The sequence below is a fragment of the Pinus tabuliformis genome, chromosome J, assembly GCF_031772625.1.
Source record: "Pinus tabuliformis cultivar Carrire ecotype Pingquan chromosome J, CPIR1, whole genome shotgun sequence".
Lineage (NCBI taxonomy): Eukaryota > Viridiplantae > Streptophyta > Pinopsida > Pinales > Pinaceae > Pinus > Pinus tabuliformis.
In genome coordinates, this window is record NC_142295.1 from 365,634,898 (window position 1) to 365,653,686 (window position 18,789).

Below are 18,789 nucleotides of genomic sequence, written 5' to 3' on the forward strand. Positions count from 1 at the left end.
GAAGACGGTAAGCGCAGTTGCTGTGAATTGATTTTCTTACTAAAGCTCGTAACAGTGACCGCGGAAGGTGAAGCTGGGATATCTTTTGAAGAATTAAGGGCGAAGGTTTTGAAAGCTAACAAAAACTCGTGGAAGAGAACAGTAGTCTCATTGATCCATCTTATGATTTACTTTTCTTACGGCAGTGATGATTCTGTACGTACTGAAAATGCTATGCAATGTCGCATTCAATTATGGGAATTCATGAACTTAGTTGACGGTTTAAATGAGGAAGTCCAATCACTCGGTCGGCAAGCCGATAAAGAGTTCGACAGTCTCCAGCACAGTTGGCATAAACGTGCACAGTTCGAAAGACACCAATTGGAAAGTCGTTCCAACGAGGAACGACGTAATCTGCAGAATTTCAGGGACTGGACGGAAGTTGCGATTAGTTGCTTGCTCAAAACATGGATGGTGCTCAAAACGTGCATAGTTGGCATAAACGTGCACAGTTCGAAAAATTGGAAGGTCATCCGCTCGAAACATTGAGAGTCATCGATCCTCATTTATCAGCTCGCCAAAATAATACAATCCAGCTGTTACAACGCGTATTGGCAGAAGTTTGTTCTGTTTACATGACAGAATACGTCAACAAAGCAGTTCTTCAAAAGTGCAGTAAATTGGCTGAAGAGGGCGAGGAAGAAGAAATATTGCATGTGGCCTTTGTATCAGGCAAAGCACAGGGAGTACTGGATAAGGTACAAATTAATTAATGTAAATCTATACAAAAGTACATCTCTGGATATCTTTCATTGTATTTTAGAAGAATTATTTCATATATATATATTACTATTTCTATTTTGTTAAGATTATTTTTAAATTTAATTTATAGATATAATTGAACTCAATTACTTTATACATATTATAAATAATAAAAAATAAAAAAAACTTATTTTCCATTACGAATTTATTTTTAATTTTATATTAATTACGTGGATTTATTTTGTTTATTCTACAGGTTCGCGAAGGAAACGACCCAGAGGACCCAGTAGAACCTCGACACAACACTGATCAGGCATCGACTAGCTCAACTATTCCAACTGTAAATGAACAGGTAAGTAGGATCAGTTTCTATCTGTTACGTCAATTAATACAGCCAAGTGCGTAAATGTTGCTAATCACAGTAGATCAATGTTCTAAATATATTTTCTGCTTGATCAAGCTTGATGTCTACCCTCTACACTAAATTCATTGCCTTCAATATATTTTCTTCAGCATTAGTCTTGATGTCTGCCCTCTCTAATAAAATTATTTTAAAAATTAGCATATATTACAGTGTATTTATTTATTTTAAGTGAGATAAAAAACGTATCTCCAAATTTTTTATCAAATTATCAGCGTTTCAATATTCCAACATAATGCATATCACTTTTATAACTTATAATGGGTTTTCAAATAGAAGTTATAATTTTTTTGCCACCTTATTTGATTACAATGGTGTATGTTATGACATTTTTGTAAAAGTGATAGAATTTCTAGATAAAACAAGGAAGAAGACACTTTTAGCAAAGAATCCCTAAAATTTTGAAAAAAAAAGGGTAAGAAGAGCTAAAGAAGGAAAAATTTATGCTTGTACAAACTTCACTTCATACCCAAAACAAAGGAATCCAATGGTACATTGATAGTGAATTTTCAAGCCAAGTGACAAGAGAAAGTATTTCACTTTGGAAAAAGTTCATGAAGGTAGTGCGATATTTGGAAATAAGGCTACCGCAAGGATAACTTGAAAAGGTACTCTTAGTCTCAATAATGGAAAAAGTTCATGAAGGTAGTGTGATATTTGGAAATAATGTTACTGCAAGGATAACTTGAAAAGGTACTCTTAGTCTCAATAATGGAAAAAGTTCATGAAGGTAGTGTGATATTTGGAAATAATGCTACCGCAAGGATAACTTGAAAAGGTACTTTTAGTCTCAATAATGGAAAGACTAAAACAACAATATCATATATGTTGAAGGTTTGAATCATAATTTTTTTCATGTAAGTAAAATGTGTGATCAAGGACACATTCTCACATTTTATTGTCAAGGTTGTGAGATAAGGAAGTCATGGATAGGAAAATTAGCTGTATATACAAATAAAAAATAAAATAGTGTATATATTCTTAATGAGACAAGGGGAGAAAAATGTTGTATGGTACTACTATATTAAAGCTAGTTATGACATATAAGAATGGGCCATATGAATTTTGATACTCGAGTGAAAATCAACACCAAAGAAGAAGTGAGAGACATGCTAAAGATTACAAAACCTTCAAACACTATTTACAAGTAGTGTTAGCATGGGAAGTAGATAAGAACAAGATTTAAGAGAAATGAGTACTCAATAATGAAGCCACTGGAAGTTGTTCATACAAATATTTGTGGGCCTTCAAGGACACAAAATATTCAAGGTGAAAATTACTTCATGTTTCTCATTGATGATTACTCAAGGATGACATGGGTTGCCTTCCTCAACAAAAACTAGATGCATTTGAGAAGTTTAAAGCTTTCAAATTCTTATTTGAAAATGAAACTGATTAAAAATCAAGTACTTGAGATGAAATCAAGGAGGTGAATTTATTTCAAATGAATTTGAAGAGTTTTGTGAGACTTGTGGAATAAAAATACATTCTTTTAATTACAAGAACTACACAATAGAATAGAGTGGCTGAAAGAAAGAACATAAACATACAAGAGATGGATAGAACAATGTTGGATGGATCAAAGCTATCAAACATGTTTTGGAGAGAAGCGGTTAGGACCATAGTCTACATTTTGAATAGAGGGTAAATCAAATTCAACAACAACAAAACACCTTATGAACTATGGAAGGATATATTATTAGTAGTCAAATACTTCAAAGCTTTCGGGAGAAAGTGCTACATAAAGAGATATGGCGAGGATTTAGGAAATTTTAACTCTAGAGTTGATGAACGTATCTTTCTTGGTTATTCATCAAGAGGTAAGGCTTATAAATGTTACGACAAAGCATTGCAAAAATTGTAGAAAGTACAAATGTTAAAACGGATGAAGCAATTCCTTAAAATGATAAATCACAAACAAATAAACATTCAGAAAAGATGAGTTGCAAGGAAGAAGAAAAAGAAGAAGAAGAAACAAAACATCAAGATACAAAGACAACATTAAGATTCATCCATAAGAATCAATAAGGATAATCTAATTATTGGTGATTAAGATACATGAGTGTGGCCTAGACAAAGATTAGAAAGTGGATCATAACATGCACATTTCTCCTTTCTATCTAAAATTGAGACTAAGAATTTCGTAGAAGTTAGTGAAGACAAGAAATGGTTTGATGATATGAAAGAAGAGCTAAATTAAATTGAGAAGAGTGAGACATGGTAAATTGTTTCAAGACCAAAAAATAAAAATTTGATTGATGTCACATGGTTTGTTTTTAGAAACAAGTTGAATGAAGATGGTCAAGTAATAAGAAATAAAACAAGTTTTGTCTGAAAAAACTATGCTCAGGTTGAAGGTATTGATTTTGAAGAAATATTTTCCCCCATTGAAATACTATAACCTATTAAAAAAAATTTGCCACTTACAAGTTTCAAGAACTTCAGATTCTATCAAATAGATGTCAAGTTGGCCTTTCTCAATGGAAATCTAGAGGAAGAAGTATACACTGAACAATGAGAAGGGTTCTTATTATCAAAAAAATAAGGATCATGTATGCAAATTGAAGAAAGCACTTTATAGGCCAAAGCAAGCTTCGAGAGCCTAGTGCTTAAGACTTAACAAATATCTACAACAAGAAGGATTCAAAAGAGGAATTACTAAAAATAATTTGTACATCAAGAAATAAGGAGAAAATCAATTGATTATCATGGTATATGTAGATGATATTATTTTTGGAGAGGGTATGAAAAAAACGTGCAAAGAGTTAGTAATGCAAAATGCAAAAGGAATTTGAGATCTCTATGCTTAGTGAACAATTATTTTTTCTTAGTTTAGAGATTTATCAATCTAGCAAAGGCGTATTCATTTAACAAACCAAGTACATAGAGGAATATTGTGCATTGGTCAGCACACCCATGGTCATAGGTTGTAAATTGAGTAAATATGATGAATCTTGAGAAGAAAATAAAACATTGTACAAGTTAATGATTGGAAGCCTACTATGTGACAACATCAAGGCCATACACTATGCAACTAGTAGGATTGGTTGCATAGTCTCAAGCTGCATCAAAATAAGCTCTATTGCAAGTAGTGAAAAGAAGATTCCTTTGTTGAATTGAGGCTTCTGTGATCCATATCAAATTTATGAGAGATTCTTCAGCGTAAATCACATAAAATATCATTTGTCGACTCGTTTCTAACCAACTAGTGTGGTTCATCGTCAGGACAAGTTGAAGAAACAGATCCAGCTTAGCATGTTAAATAGTCTGAGCAGAGTCTCCAACGGCTAATTTGACCAACGACTAATTTTGACTTTAGGACCAGGGTCAAATTTTTATTTATTTATTTATTTACTTTTTTTTTAATGGAAATTAGTTAAATTAGGTGACCAATAAAAATATATAAATAAATAAAATAATTTTAATTGGTGTTAATGGTTAGTTAAAAAGGTAATTTATTTATTAATTATTATTATTTATAAAAATTATAATAATAGGTTGTTAAGATAAAAGTTAGTTAGAATTAATAAAAATATTGGAACGAGGTAACTTAAAAAACAAATAAATAAATACTAATGTATATAAATTAATTAAGAAAGTAGATGGTTATAAAAGGTACTAATATTGAGAACCCTTAAATTTGGCTTGTGGTACTAAAGAGGTGAATATTTTACTCTAGTAGAATATATGGATGCAGATTGGGTAGGGAGTGCTAGATGATAGGAAGCATACAAGTGGAGGAGCATTCTTTCTGGGTGACAATCTAGTGTCTCAATTGGTCAAGAAATAATCTCCAGTTTCTTGATCCAAAAGAGAGGCCAAGTATATATCATTAGCATCATGTTGCACATAAGTTCTTTTGATGAAGCAAACACTGAGAGATATTAAGGTAGAGTATGATCATCCAATTTGAACACTTTGTGACAACAAAAGCACATTAAATATTTCAAAAAATCATGTTATGCACTTGAAAAGTGAGTACATTGTAATCAAGTATCACTTCTTAAAAGAACAAGTAATAGAACAAAATGTCAAGTTGAAACATATTGCCACCACAATGACAATGAAAAGTGTCTTCACTATTGTTCGCTCAGATGAAGTTGAGTCTTCCTTCGATTTTGTGTACTTAACAATTGATTTCAAAAATTGGTGCAACCTAGGGTACTGTTTTGCCAATTTCACCAAAGCTACTATGATATTATACAAATATTTCCATAATAAAATGTGGAAGGGTTCAAATCAAAAATGGTTTGTGAGATAATCTATGCACGCTTGTAGGGACTGGAGGTCTTAAATGAATAATTAAGATTAGATAAGTAGCCTTGTGGGATGCATCTCTGCAATCTAAATCCTATTAATGAAAAAGAAATGATGTTAATGTTTTGCACTAGTTATGTTTTTGTCTTCTGAATGAGTATAATGGGCTATGCGAGGTTGTCTAAGAAATGAAATGATAAATTTGGTTTTAATGGCTATATAGCCTTCACTTTCTTGCTTTTGGATGCTTATCTTCTCCTATCATCTATTTTTAAGAGAATAGGATTTTTAGATTTTAGTCTTGGTATTAGTTAATATTTCATCATTTCTATAGGCCTTATCTTATATGAAGCTAAGACTAAGAAGATAGGGGAGGATGACTCCTCAACCCCGTGGAAAACTAGGATGGTTTGTTTTGGCATGAAAGGCCCTTTGTGAGTCTTAACAAGTGAGTTTGGTTAGAACTAGTTAGATCAAAAAATCTTTGAGTTAAATGTTTGTGGTAATTAGAAGGTCATTGTTGGTGTGGAATTAGGTGTAAGAGTAGAAGCCTTCATTTCAAAGAGGAGACTCAAAATAAGTATTTCTATCAAAATGGCTAAAATAAAGTGCTATAGAGTTCACTAAGGAACTCTTGAATTCATGAAGGAACTCTTGAATGGTGGAAGCCTCTTAAAGGGTTTGAAGTTTCCAGTAAGTGAAAGTGTTTGTCCATTTACGAGGCCAATTAGAGGTTTAAAAATCCATGATGTACACCTAATTGGATTGTTGATTAGTTGTAAGGATACTCTAGATTAAGAGAGAAGGCATGGAGGCTTTAGAGGAGGAAAATTATATACAATGACTTCTTTGAATTCATTTGAGAATTGATCGGTTTATGCTTGAGATATGAAGTATATGGGTACCCCCATGGCTAGTGAGGGTTTCTATGGTTTCAAGAAGTATCTATTAGGTAAACTTGACTTAGGGAAAGAGTCAATGTTGACTAGGTCAACAATAGTGGTTTTGGGTCCATGGGTTTTTGGTTTCCCATTGTTTTGTTCCCATGGATTTATGTGATGAAGCCTTTAAAAGGCTAGGTGAAGACTCTATTGTAATGGGATAGGGGATGCCAATAGTGAAGGCTCACTTGGCTAGTTTGGTTAGGGTTCTATCCAAGGTATAAAATGGAATTATGCTAGCTGGGTTTCTCCCTAGAGTTGGGGTTTTCCTAGGGTAAACATGGTGTTATGATTGCGCATTTGAGTTTTCTGATTGCGTTAATGTTTATCTTAGTAAATTTGGTTTTCTCTCTGGTTAATTTTTAAGATGGTATCAAATCTAAGTGCGGCTTTAGGGGGACGCCTCTATTGCCAAGGGTTTTTTTTCCTAGTGAAAAATGTGAAGAATTATGCCTGTGTGACCGATGCATAAAGGATACTTGGAAAACCATTTTTTGAAGAGATTTGTGTAGAGTATAGAGTGGAAAGTTATAGTTGAAGAAATTCGAAGGAACCTACCTCACTATGGAACATAGAGGAGAGGATCCATGTGGGGGCTCTGTAAAGTGCATGACTAGTTAGGAATAATTCAAAGATGTAAAATTTTCATATCCCTACGGCAGGTACAAGACTTTCCAAAACATATATCGCTGGCTAGAAGAACTTCACATGTACTTGATGTGGGAATTATCAAAATTCTCATTGGAAAGAAGTGAAATCTAATGAAGGCAAGATAGGTTCTTGTAGACAAGATAGGTTCTTGTAGAGGACAAAGCTCGATGTGGTTGAGACATTTATAAACACAACTAGAATGGGCCATTTGACTTACAGTATTCGAGTCAACTATGGTGGCCATGAGTGAATGAAATTATTAGCAATGAGATAAATTGGCCTATCAATATGGTTGTAGGAGAAATTAATGTGAGAAATGCATTAGTCGATAGTGCTGTAGGGGATCAGGTGAAGGTACAACTAGGGATAGGGTCACATGAGGAGAGTCATAGTGAAAAGGAAGCGTGGAATCTTCTTAGATATTCTATGGTAAACTACTATGGGAGTCTCATTGGAACGATTGTTGCAAAGGATCCTACCAATCACACCATCAGGATTTTATACCTTAAGGAGTGGAGTTTATACTCCAAGGAGAGAATGATATTGTCAGGAATTATATGTTGCAGTTACAATTTTTCACACTTATTGGGAGCATGTGCTCCAATGCCCAACAACAATTGGCGAAGATCACAACGATCTTATAGAAGCTTGAGAATTCCTAGCATAGGACATCGTGAGTAGAGGAATGAAGAGATTATGGAACAATGTTGTATCGATTACAAAATACAACATGTGATAGAGATCGAGGGCTTGCATGTTTTATGCCTTAGGAAATCATGGTCGAGAGCCATGGAAATATATGTCAAGGATGCTCGCAAAGGGTTTGGAAAAATGTTTCAATGAGATGATGGTTTTATTGGTGAGATGTAGCCATGAAAATTATCTCTAAATAGAAGACTATGAGGCTCGAAGCATGTTAAGGTGAGAGGATTGTAACATAAATGTTGGATCAATAAAAGAAATGTCATAATGGAGTCAAATTTTCAAATTGCATGTAAATAGGCATACTATTATAAGACCTCGCAAGGCATGCGTAACCCTGGGAAATTTCTAGTAAAATCTAGTGTTAGAACTAGGTGATAAGGAGCACGATAACTTGGGTATAGACTTTGAGGGGGACAAGGGTAGAGTGAACGAGGCTAACTCACTTGGATGATTTGTTTGGATTTGGTCAAGGGAAATCCAAAGTTAAGGTTTAAGGGGGAATTGTTAGGTAAAATTGACTCAAGGAAAGAGTCAATGTTGATTAGGTCAACAGTAGTAGTTTTGAGCCCATGGTTTTCTGGTTTCCCATGGTTTTGTGCCCATGGATTCATGAGTGAAGCCTTTAGAAGCCTAGGTGAAGACTCTATTGTAATGGACCAAGGGATGTGAGTGGTGAAGGATCACTTGGCTGACTTGGCCAATGGTTTCGCCAATGAATCTAATGGAATTCCCTTAGCTGGGATTTTCCCAGTGCTCAGGTTTTCCCAGGGTAAACATGGTGTTATGTTTACATGTTTGAGTTTTGTTGCTATGTTAATGTTTTTCTTAGTAAATTTGGTTTTATCTTGAGTTAATTTTTAATAGTATCTTGGGTAGCTTATATTCTTGTCAAATTCCCTTCTAGTCTATAGACATAAGCTAAGACTTTGACCCTACCTTTCTAACCTACTTTCCTTGGAAAAAATTCCGGGACTAATCATTGAAGGTTTCAAACCTTGGAATATGCTTGGAAGATTTATTAAAAGCATATAAATTTGGGGATTGCCTTGAAAATTTAAGGATTAACTCGTTAAATTTATATAGTTATGTAGCAGATGTTTGGAAATTCAAGGATTGACCAATTGCGTTTCTAGATCTGTATGGAACAAGTTTGTAAATTTGGGGAACAAAGTCATTGGCTTCATCCCTTGGTTAAATGGATGACACGGGGGCCATGACTTGGAGCTAGTTGGAGGGAGTTTCAAGTTATCAAGTTATTATTATCAAGACATTTGGTTATTGTGCCCTATTGGTTAGGTGTTTCACTACCTAGAATCCCTGATACTAATAGAACCCACATTGTTGAACAATTAACAAAGATTGGAAGATTTTGAGACTGGTCAAGTGATGGATCAAGACATTGGGTATTTGGTGTTAATTAAACCCCAAGAAAAAATTGACATGAAACCACTGACACTAACAGAATATGACATATATGTCAATTAAAATAGACCAAATGTTTGGGGGATGAAAATTAATAGATATCAACAATCAAGCATCGGGCATATGGTGGTCATGTATCAAGAGAGAAAAACTCTGGTAGTTAGGGTTTGCTCTCTATATATAATAATCCTAATACAAATTCTATGTGAAAAATATGGTGATATGGAATTTCCATGAGGCATGCCATGTGGCAAGTAATGTGGTAAACTGACATGGGATAATATTTCCATGTCTCGGCCATGTGGCAACTGACTTAGTGAGAATACATGGTATGGCATGGATCAGATTACACAACAGGAGGCGAGGTGAAAGGAAATGGCTAGAGGTGACATGGGTGAATTTTTTTTAGATATTAGGATGTTGTTCCATTTAGTATCAAGTGTGAGGAGGTTGAGCATTGGTAGTTCAAAACTCTGATATCAGGCTTTCCTCCCGACAATTTCAAAGCCTAATAAGAGCCTAGTGTGGTAGATGTTGATGTGGTGAGTCAAAGTACACCTAAGGGGTTTCCATGTGTTAGCTATGTGGTCGGGGATGTTGTGAGGTGACATGTCATTATGATGTGGCACCAAGGAAGATTGGTGATGATGTGGCATGTTTTTGTCTTGGAAAGCATTGAAACAGATGAACAAGTGGATCTTGAAGAAGAACTCATTGTGCCCTATTTGAAATAAAGAATATTAAGAAAACAAATTTGAAACAAAAGGAGTATCTATAAAAATATAGAGTGTCATGATGCAAGATCAAAGACGCCATAAATCCTTGAAGAAAGATAATAGGGTATTATTAGCGTAAAGGTTCAACTACAAGAGGAAAAAATATAGAAGAATTTTATGAGAGTCTAGTTGAAGGAAAAAGAAAAGAATTGCAAGAAGCTAGAAGATAAAATTGTTTCCTTAAGAAAAGAATACTAACACATTAGATGAAATCGTCAGTTGTCAAAAGTCACCATTCACTAAGATTGATTTTTTCTATGGTATGAATAAGAAGAATCCTAAAGAAAATTCAAATTATTTGGATAGAAAGCCACCAAAGAAACTAAATGAATTAAAATATAAAAGCTATGTTTAAGTTCTCAAAATATCCATCTAAAATGAAGGAAACATGAATAAATAAAACGAATTCCTACATAAACTTGACCTTTCTCACAATGAGAACATTGAAGAATTCATAAGATATTTTCCATCAAGGTGGTTTGCACAACTCGATACTGAAACTCCTTTATTGGTTATTGATTTTCTTGCAATAAATTTGGTCATAAAGCAATATATTGTAGAGCACATGCAAGAAATACTAACGCATGGAACAAATATAGAAGTACTAATGGGTTTTCAAATAGAAGCTATAATTTTTTTTCCACCTTATTTGATTACAATGTTGTATGTTATGAGTGCAACAACATTGTCACGTAACACATTTTTGTAGAAGTGGTATTATAGAATCTACTAGACAAAACAAGGAAGAAGACACCCTTACCAAAGAATACACAAAATTTTGGAGAGAACGGGGTAAGAAGAGCTAACAAAGGAGAAATTTATGCTTGTACAAACTGCACTTCATACCCAAAAAAAAGGAATCCAATGGTACATTGATAGTGGATTTTCAAGCTGCGTGATAGGTCACCAGAGAAATTTTTTCACTTTGGAAAAATTTCATGAAGGTAGTGTGATATTTGTAAATAATTCTACCGCAAGGATAACTTGAAAAGGTACTCGTAGTCTCAGTAATGGAAAGACAAAAACAACAATGTCATATATGTTGAAGGTTTGAATCATAATTATTTTCATGTAAGTAAAATGTGTGATCAAGGACACATTCTCACATTTTATTATCAAGGTTGTGAGATAAGGAAGGCATGCATAGGAAAATTAGTTGCATATTCAAATAAAAAATAAAATAGTGTATATATCCTTAATGAGATAAAGGGAGAAAAATGTTATATGATACTACTATATTAAAGCTAGTTATGAAATATAAGAATGGGCCATATGAACTTTGATACTCAAGTGAAAATCAACACCAAAGAAGAAGTGAGAGACATGCTAAATATTACAAAACCTTCAAACACTATTTGTGGGTAGTGTTAGCATGGGAAGTAGATAAGGAAAAGTTTTAAGAGAAATGAGTACTCAATAATGAATCCACTGGAAGATGTTCATATAAATCTTTGTGGGCCTTCAAGAACACAAAGTCTACAAGGTGAAAATTACTTCATGTTGCTCATTGATGATTACTCAAGGATGACATGGGTTGCCTTCCTCAACGTAAATTAGACACATTTGAGAAGTTTAAAGCTTTCAAATTCTTATTTTAAAATAAAACTGATTTAAAAATCAAGTATTTGAGATGAAATCAAGGAGGTGAATTTATCTCAAATGAATTTGAAGAGTCTTGTGAGTCTTGTGGAATAAAAAGACATTCTTTTAGTTACAAGAACTACACAATAGAATAGAGTGGCATAAAGGAATAACATAAACATAAAAGCTAGATGGATCAAAGATATCAAACATGTCTTGGAGAGAAGCGGTTAGGACCATAGTCTACATTTTGAATAGAGGGTAAATCAAATTCGAAAACAACAAAAAACCTTATGAACTATAGAAGGATAGACTAGTAGCAGTCAAATACTTAAAAGCTTTCAGGAGAAAGTGCTACATAAAGAGAGATGACGAGGATTTAGGAAATTTTAACTCTAGAGTTGGTGAAGGTATATTTCTTGGTTATTCATCAAGATTGAAGGCTTATAGATGTTACAACAAATCATTTCAAAAATTGTAGAAAGTACAAATGTTTAAATGGATGAAGAAATTCCTTAAAATGAGAAATCACAAGCAAATAAACATTCAGAAAAGACGAGTTGCAAGGAAGAAGAAGAAGAAGAAGAAGAAACAAAACATCAAGATACAAAGACAACATCAATATTCATCCATAAGAATCATTAAGGAAAATCTAATTATTGGTGATTACGATACATGAGTTTGGAATAGACAAAGATTAGCAAATGGATCATAACATGTACATTTCTCCTTTCTATCTAAAATTGAGACTAAGAATTTCGTAGAAGCTAGTGAAGACAAGCAATGGTTTGATTATATGGAAGAAGAGCTAAATTAAATTGAGAAGAGTGAGACATGGGAAATTGTTTCAAGACCAAAAAATAAAAAAGTGATTGACACCATGTGGTTTGTTTTTAGAAACAATTTGAATGAAGATGGTCAAGTAATAAGAAATAAAGCAAGTTTAGTTTGAAAAGACTATGCTCAAGTTGAAGGTATTGATTTTGAAGAAATACTTGCCCCCATTGAAAGACTATAACCTATTAAATTACTTTTGGCACTTACAAGTTTCAAGAACTTCAGATTCTATCAAATAGATGTCAAATCATCCTTTCTCAATGGAAATCTAGAGGAATAAGTATACATTGAACAATGAGAATGGTTCTTATTATAAAAAAATAAGGATCATCCATGCAAATTGAAGAAAGCAATTTATGGGCTAAAGAACGCTGCCAGAGCCTAGTGTTTAAGACTTAACAAATATCTACAACAATAAGGATTCAAAAGAGGAATTACTAAAAATAATCTCTACATCAAGAAAGAAGGAGAAAATCAATTGATTATCGTGGTATATGTAGATGATATTATTTTTGGAGAGGGTATGAAGAAAACGTGAAAAGAGTTAGTAATGGAAATGCAAAAGGAATTTGAGATCTCTATTCTTGGTGAACAATTATTTTTTCTTGGTTTAGAGATTTCTCAATCCAACAAAGGGCTATTCATTTAACAAACCAAGTACATCAAGGAATATTGTGCATTGGTCAGCACACCCATGGTCATAGGTTGTAAATTGAGTAAATATGATGAATCTTGAGAAGAAAATAAAACATTGTACAAGTTAATGATTGGAAGCCTACTATGTGGCAACATCAAGGTCATAAATTATGCAACTAGTAGGATTTGTTACATAGTCTCAAGCTGCATCAAAATAAACTCTACTGCAACTAGTGAAAAGAAGATTCCTATCTAAAGGGAACCCTTGAATTTGGCTTGTGGTACTCAAGAGGTGAATATTTTACTCTAGTAGCATATATGGACGCAGATTGGGTAAGGGAGTGCTAGATGATAGGAAACGCACAAGTGGAGGAGAATTCTTTTTGGGTGACAATTTAGTGTCTCGATTGGTCAAGAAACAATCTTCAGTTTCTTTATCCAAAACAGAGGCCAAGTATATATCATTAGAATCATGTTGCACACAAGTTCTTTTGATGAAGAAAACACCGAGAGATATTAATCTAGAATATGATCATCCAATTTCAACACTTTCTGACAATAAAAGCACAATAAATATTTCAAAAAATCACGTTATGCACTTGAAAAGAGAGTACATTCTAATCAAGTATCACTTCTTAAGAGAACAAGTAGCAGAAAAAAATGTCAAGTTGAAATATATTTCCACCACAGACCAAATTAAAGATAGTTTCACAAGACCTCTTCCCAAAGAGACATTTGAAAATTTGAGACAACAATGGGAGTAATATTTATCTCATCACTAAGTGATTAAGGAGAAGCACAAGTTCAGGGAAAGCCTCGGTGGATTATGTGTTTCATTGTGGGATTACCATCAATGATGAAGGGGGAGATGATTGAAACAACTTTTGTCATTGATGTAAAAGGAATTATATTATTGATAGTATATATAAGTATCCAAGTATATTAAAAAATGTGTTCTTTTGAAAAAGGAGTCGTCAAAAAGTGAAATAGTGGTTTCAAACCCATGGTATATGAAGCTCATGGCATTTGGAAAAATGAAATAAAAAAGGGAATTAATTATTTAATTATTGAATTGATGTCACTTTTTGAATTAACATGTCTTTTAATGAAGGGTCATCATACCATGTAAAATGATTAAGCTTTGGAATGAAAATGTATGTGAATGAAAATGCAGTTTGTGGAGTCAACAAGTCATCTTGTCATTTTCTTTATAAATATTTCTTGGACTGCTTCAAATAGTAAAATATTGGGCATATTTAAGAGAGTTAAGGGGAAGGTATGGTTAAAATTTTAGATTTTGGTTTGCTATGATTTTGGAAATATATGTTGTGGAAGTCAGCCTTTGTGATTGGTCTAAAAATCTACCTCAAATGAGCCATCTCAGTATTTTTGCTATAACTTGTTTTCTACATTGTTTCAGACTATCAAATTTTTAGGAGATAGAGGTGACATATCTCAATACATGTGGTAAATGTTTTGGGAATTGATTTGTATTATTTTATGAGATATTCCCTTTGGATGTTAGGGTTCATGAATGTTCCTAATATTAGTTTTAAATAGGGCAGGTTGGAATTTTCGCTATAACATTTTTTTTTTGGATGTTTCAAACCATGAAATTTTGAGGAGACAGGGGAAATATCTTTAAGTACATGTGATCAAAATTTTAGGCATTGTTTCATTACACTTTATGAGATATTACCTATGGAAGTTTGGGTTCTTTATTGCTCCTTAAATCAGTTTCAAATATGTCGACTTGGAATTTTTTTTATAACTTATTTTTTGGGACTCTTCATATTGTAAAACTTTTGGAGGTCTAAGGAGGCATACATAAGTGCCTTAGGTAAAAGTTTCAGAATCATTTTTTAAAATTCAAGTATGTGGCATGTTGTAAAAGTTCATTCTTGGGATGATACTAAAAGAAAGAAGCTTTGGGAGACTTGTCATAAATTTCATTCGGAGATTCAAATTTTAGTTGGACTTTATGAAAGTTGAAGTAGTGAGAAAACTTAGTGAAGATGGAAGGAACAATAAAGCTTGGTGAAGGTAGAAGCAAAAAGTAAACCATGTGAAAGAAAAAGTAGCAAACACACTCAGTGAAGTATAAGTGTGTGCTCAACACATAAGCTTTACAACCATTTTTTTTTAAATTTGAAAAAATGCAAGGATAACTTGGTCATACTTATTTTAGGAATTTTACAATATAATGCACCTAATGGTGATTTATTTACAAGATAAAAAGCGATAGAAAATTTTCCTACCCACAAATGTGGTTACAAATTGGCTTTACTTAACATGCTCTTTGCTCTTTCTAGAAGAGCCTCATTTATGTGTTTTACATGCTAAAGAAAACTTCTTTTCGATTATGAGTTTATTTTTAATTTTATAAAATTTTATATTAATTTAACCTATTCAAATTTATATTACAATTACGTGGATTTATTTCCTAACTTAAACAATACCAATAAAATGATTTAACTGATGAGAAAGATTAGAATTATAATCTTTTTATTTTGTTTATTCGACAGGTTGGTGAAGACAACGACCAAGCTGAACTACCACACAACACTGATCAGGGATCGATTAGCTCACCCATTCAAACTGAAATTGAATTGGTAAGTAATATAGAGTAACGGTCACTGATCAGCTTCTATATGTTGCTAATTACAGTAGATCAATGTTCTAAAGAGCTTCTATATGTTGCTAATTACAGTAGATCAATGTTCTAAAGATATTTTCTGCTTCATCAAGCTTGATCTCTACCCTCTCCACTAAATTCATTGCCTTCAATATATTTTCTTCAACATTAGTCTTGATGTGCCCGCTCTATTAAAATCATTTAAAAAATTAACATATATTACAGTGTATTTATTTATTTTAAGTGATAGATAAAAAATGTATTTCCACAATTTTGATCAAATTATCAGCGTTTTAATATTCCAACATGATGCATATCACTTTCATAACTTATAATGGGTTTTCGAATAGAAGTTATAATTTATTTTGCCACCTTATTTGATTACAATGTTGTATGTTATGAGTGCAACAACATTGTTACATAACACATTGAGGGCATGGAAGAAGAAAACTAAAGCACAGGGAGTGTTGGATATGGTACAAATTATTTTATCAGCTAAAGCACAGGGAGTGTTGGATATGGTACAAATTATTTTATCAGCTAAAGCACAGGGAGTGTTGGATATGGTACAAATTAATTAATGTAAATTTATATGTTAATATCATTTATTTATTTTAATTTATTTATTTTTGAGGAAAAGTACATCTCTGGATATCTTTCATTGTATTTCGGAAGAATTATTTCATATATATATATATATATATATATATATATATATATATATATATATATTACTATTTCTATTTTGTTAAGATTATTTTTAAATTTAATTTATAGATAAAATTGAACTCAACTACATTATTCTAAAGCTACTATAAATAATAAAAACTAAAGAAAACTTATTTTCCATTATGAATTTATTTTTAATTTTATATTAATTTAACTTATTCAAATTTATTTTGTTTATTCTACAGGTTGTCAAAGGAAACGACCCAAAGGAGCCAGGAGAATTCCGACACAACACTTGAATAAGTTAAATTCAATTGGGAATGAAAAGGCCATTTTGTTTTACTTGTTGGACTCTCTCAGAAACCCTTGTAGAATTTTACAGGGAGATCATCATTCCTTGGATATTATCATGTTTCAAGGAGGGATAGATCTGGGGTTAAGGCCAAGACAAGGAATGGTTCTAATGTTTATTTTATATTGTTGTTGAGAAATTCAATGTGTTTTATGATTCTGTTTCTGAGTCCTGCTTAGCTTTTGTTTCAGAATCATTGTTCATGCGTCTAATATTAGTTTTGGTTTGGTGGCTGTTTAATTTTTTCATGTTTGTGGAATTTGTCTCAAGACACAATTGGATGTGAATAATGTCGGTTGATGGTTGATTGAAATGCATAAATCAGAAGTATATTCCCTTAGCCTGATAAGGATTTTTAGAAGAATAAAGTAGAACTGTGTTTTCATTAATCTCTTTCATAGCTACTTCAGATTTTTTAAAAGCATAATCCTTCATTTAGTATCATGATAAGATCCTCTTCTAAGGTTAGCTGTGAACTGGTGAGAGTTTACCATAACTAGCCTAGGGTTGATTTCAGTGCATTCTTGTCTGGTTTCTACTTGAGAATCCTTCATGCAACACATCCTCACTCCCATGCAAGGGCAAAAATTGGGTAGTTTCTGTCCCCAACAAAAAGAAAATTGGCTGGCTTCTTTCCCCAACAAAAAGAATTGATGCTTTATGTTCTCTAAAAAGGTTGGGAGTTATCAGTACTAGTTGGGAAAATTTGGGGACGTGGCCTTTCACGCTTAATGGGGTTTCAGCTCCCCTTACAAACATAGGCTACCCTTCAGTCAATGCAATGAAGGGTGAGTTGATAGTTTTCATTTAAAAATATTTCTACATTGTTCACTCTTTGCATACCTTTATTTGGAAATACTCAACTATGCACATCATATAAACATTCACTCCATTGCCTTGAGATTAACAAAACCCATCACAAGAAACACTTAACTATAACAAGCTATACATTTTTATTTGCTAGGACACCCACATTAGCTTACTTTATTCCTGTTGGTAAACTGGCAATGGCTTTTGATCAAGGAAGGAGGAATGTTGCCTTTGTTGTTTTTCACATAGCTTCTCTGGGGTCAAACTTGATGGTAACCCAATCTTGCTGAATGGATGTTGTGAAAAACTCTAATATACATAAGCAAAATTATACCATGGATTTGTGTTGATTTATATGTGCAGTGGCAATGTCTATCCGCTTGTGATTGCTGCACATCCATCAGAACCTAATCAGTTTGCCATTGGGTTGACTGGGCGTTGTCTCAACACCACCTTATAGAAGTTCTTCCATGTTCACATTGTCAACATTGTTATGCCATCCATGTTAATTACATAAGTACTGTTAATTACATACGAGGTTAAAGCATTTTTTAATAGACATTAATCAGAAAAATAGTCACATACATAGGTGCTTGAAACTTGAAAGAACTCCATGAATTACCCTGACTTGTGGCTACAACTCTCAACCTTACAAAAATATTTCCTGCGACAGAAGAACTGAAAAACTGACTAAAGACCTCCATGCATAACAGGTATTGATGATATAGCCATGAATGAGTAGACACTAAATTGAGAGCTTCTATAACTTGTCTCTTAATTTCTTGATTAGAAGAGGCCTGGTTTTCTGTCAACCACTTGGCCATCTTTCATCCACTGTTCATAAATAATATAGTGTATATCACAGCCGATGTAATTGAACACCGAAAACCTAAAATACGATAATTGAGATTCAACTTCAAAAAGAAATTAATGACCGTCACCAACTCAGAGAAAACATCAGATAGGCAGAGAATTTAATAAATACAGAAATCCTATAGTCACCGCACGTTTTTCCAAATGAAATGTACAAAACACCCAGCTGGGCACTAATGCTATACTAACTACAAAATTTTTGGAGAAAGGACAGGTGCTTGAGCCCTTCCAAATAGGATCTACTATGTTCTGGTAAGCTTCAAGCCATTTTGACTCCAAAATAAGTTATTCGTTCCATTTTTGCCCCGATTCATAAAAAATTACGCTACTCTCTATTGGAGAGACTTGTGCCAATTGAAACACATTCATCCTCACTGTTTGGGTGCTGAAGATGAACAGCGCTGAAGTAATCCTAAATTACGAACGAAATACTACTGTTGGTTCCATAGGGTCTTGGCAGTTTCCATTAAGATTTCTCTGCG

General features: G+C 33.1%; 1 protein-coding gene across 1 annotated transcript; it reads left to right on the forward strand.

Annotated features, from left to right (window-relative positions):
- Window positions 1-446: 446 nt before the first annotated feature.
- On the forward strand, window positions 447-16,852 carry LOC149227261 (uncharacterized). Its single transcript, XM_089377731.1, has 4 exons — window positions 447-737; window positions 998-1,093; window positions 15,494-15,580; window positions 16,518-16,852. Exons 1-4 carry the CDS (start codon window positions 447-449, stop codon window positions 16,569-16,571), a joined length of 528 nt encoding a protein of 175 aa, XP_089233857.1. The 3' UTR covers window positions 16,572-16,852.
- The last annotated feature ends 1,937 nt before the right edge of the window (window positions 16,853-18,789 follow it).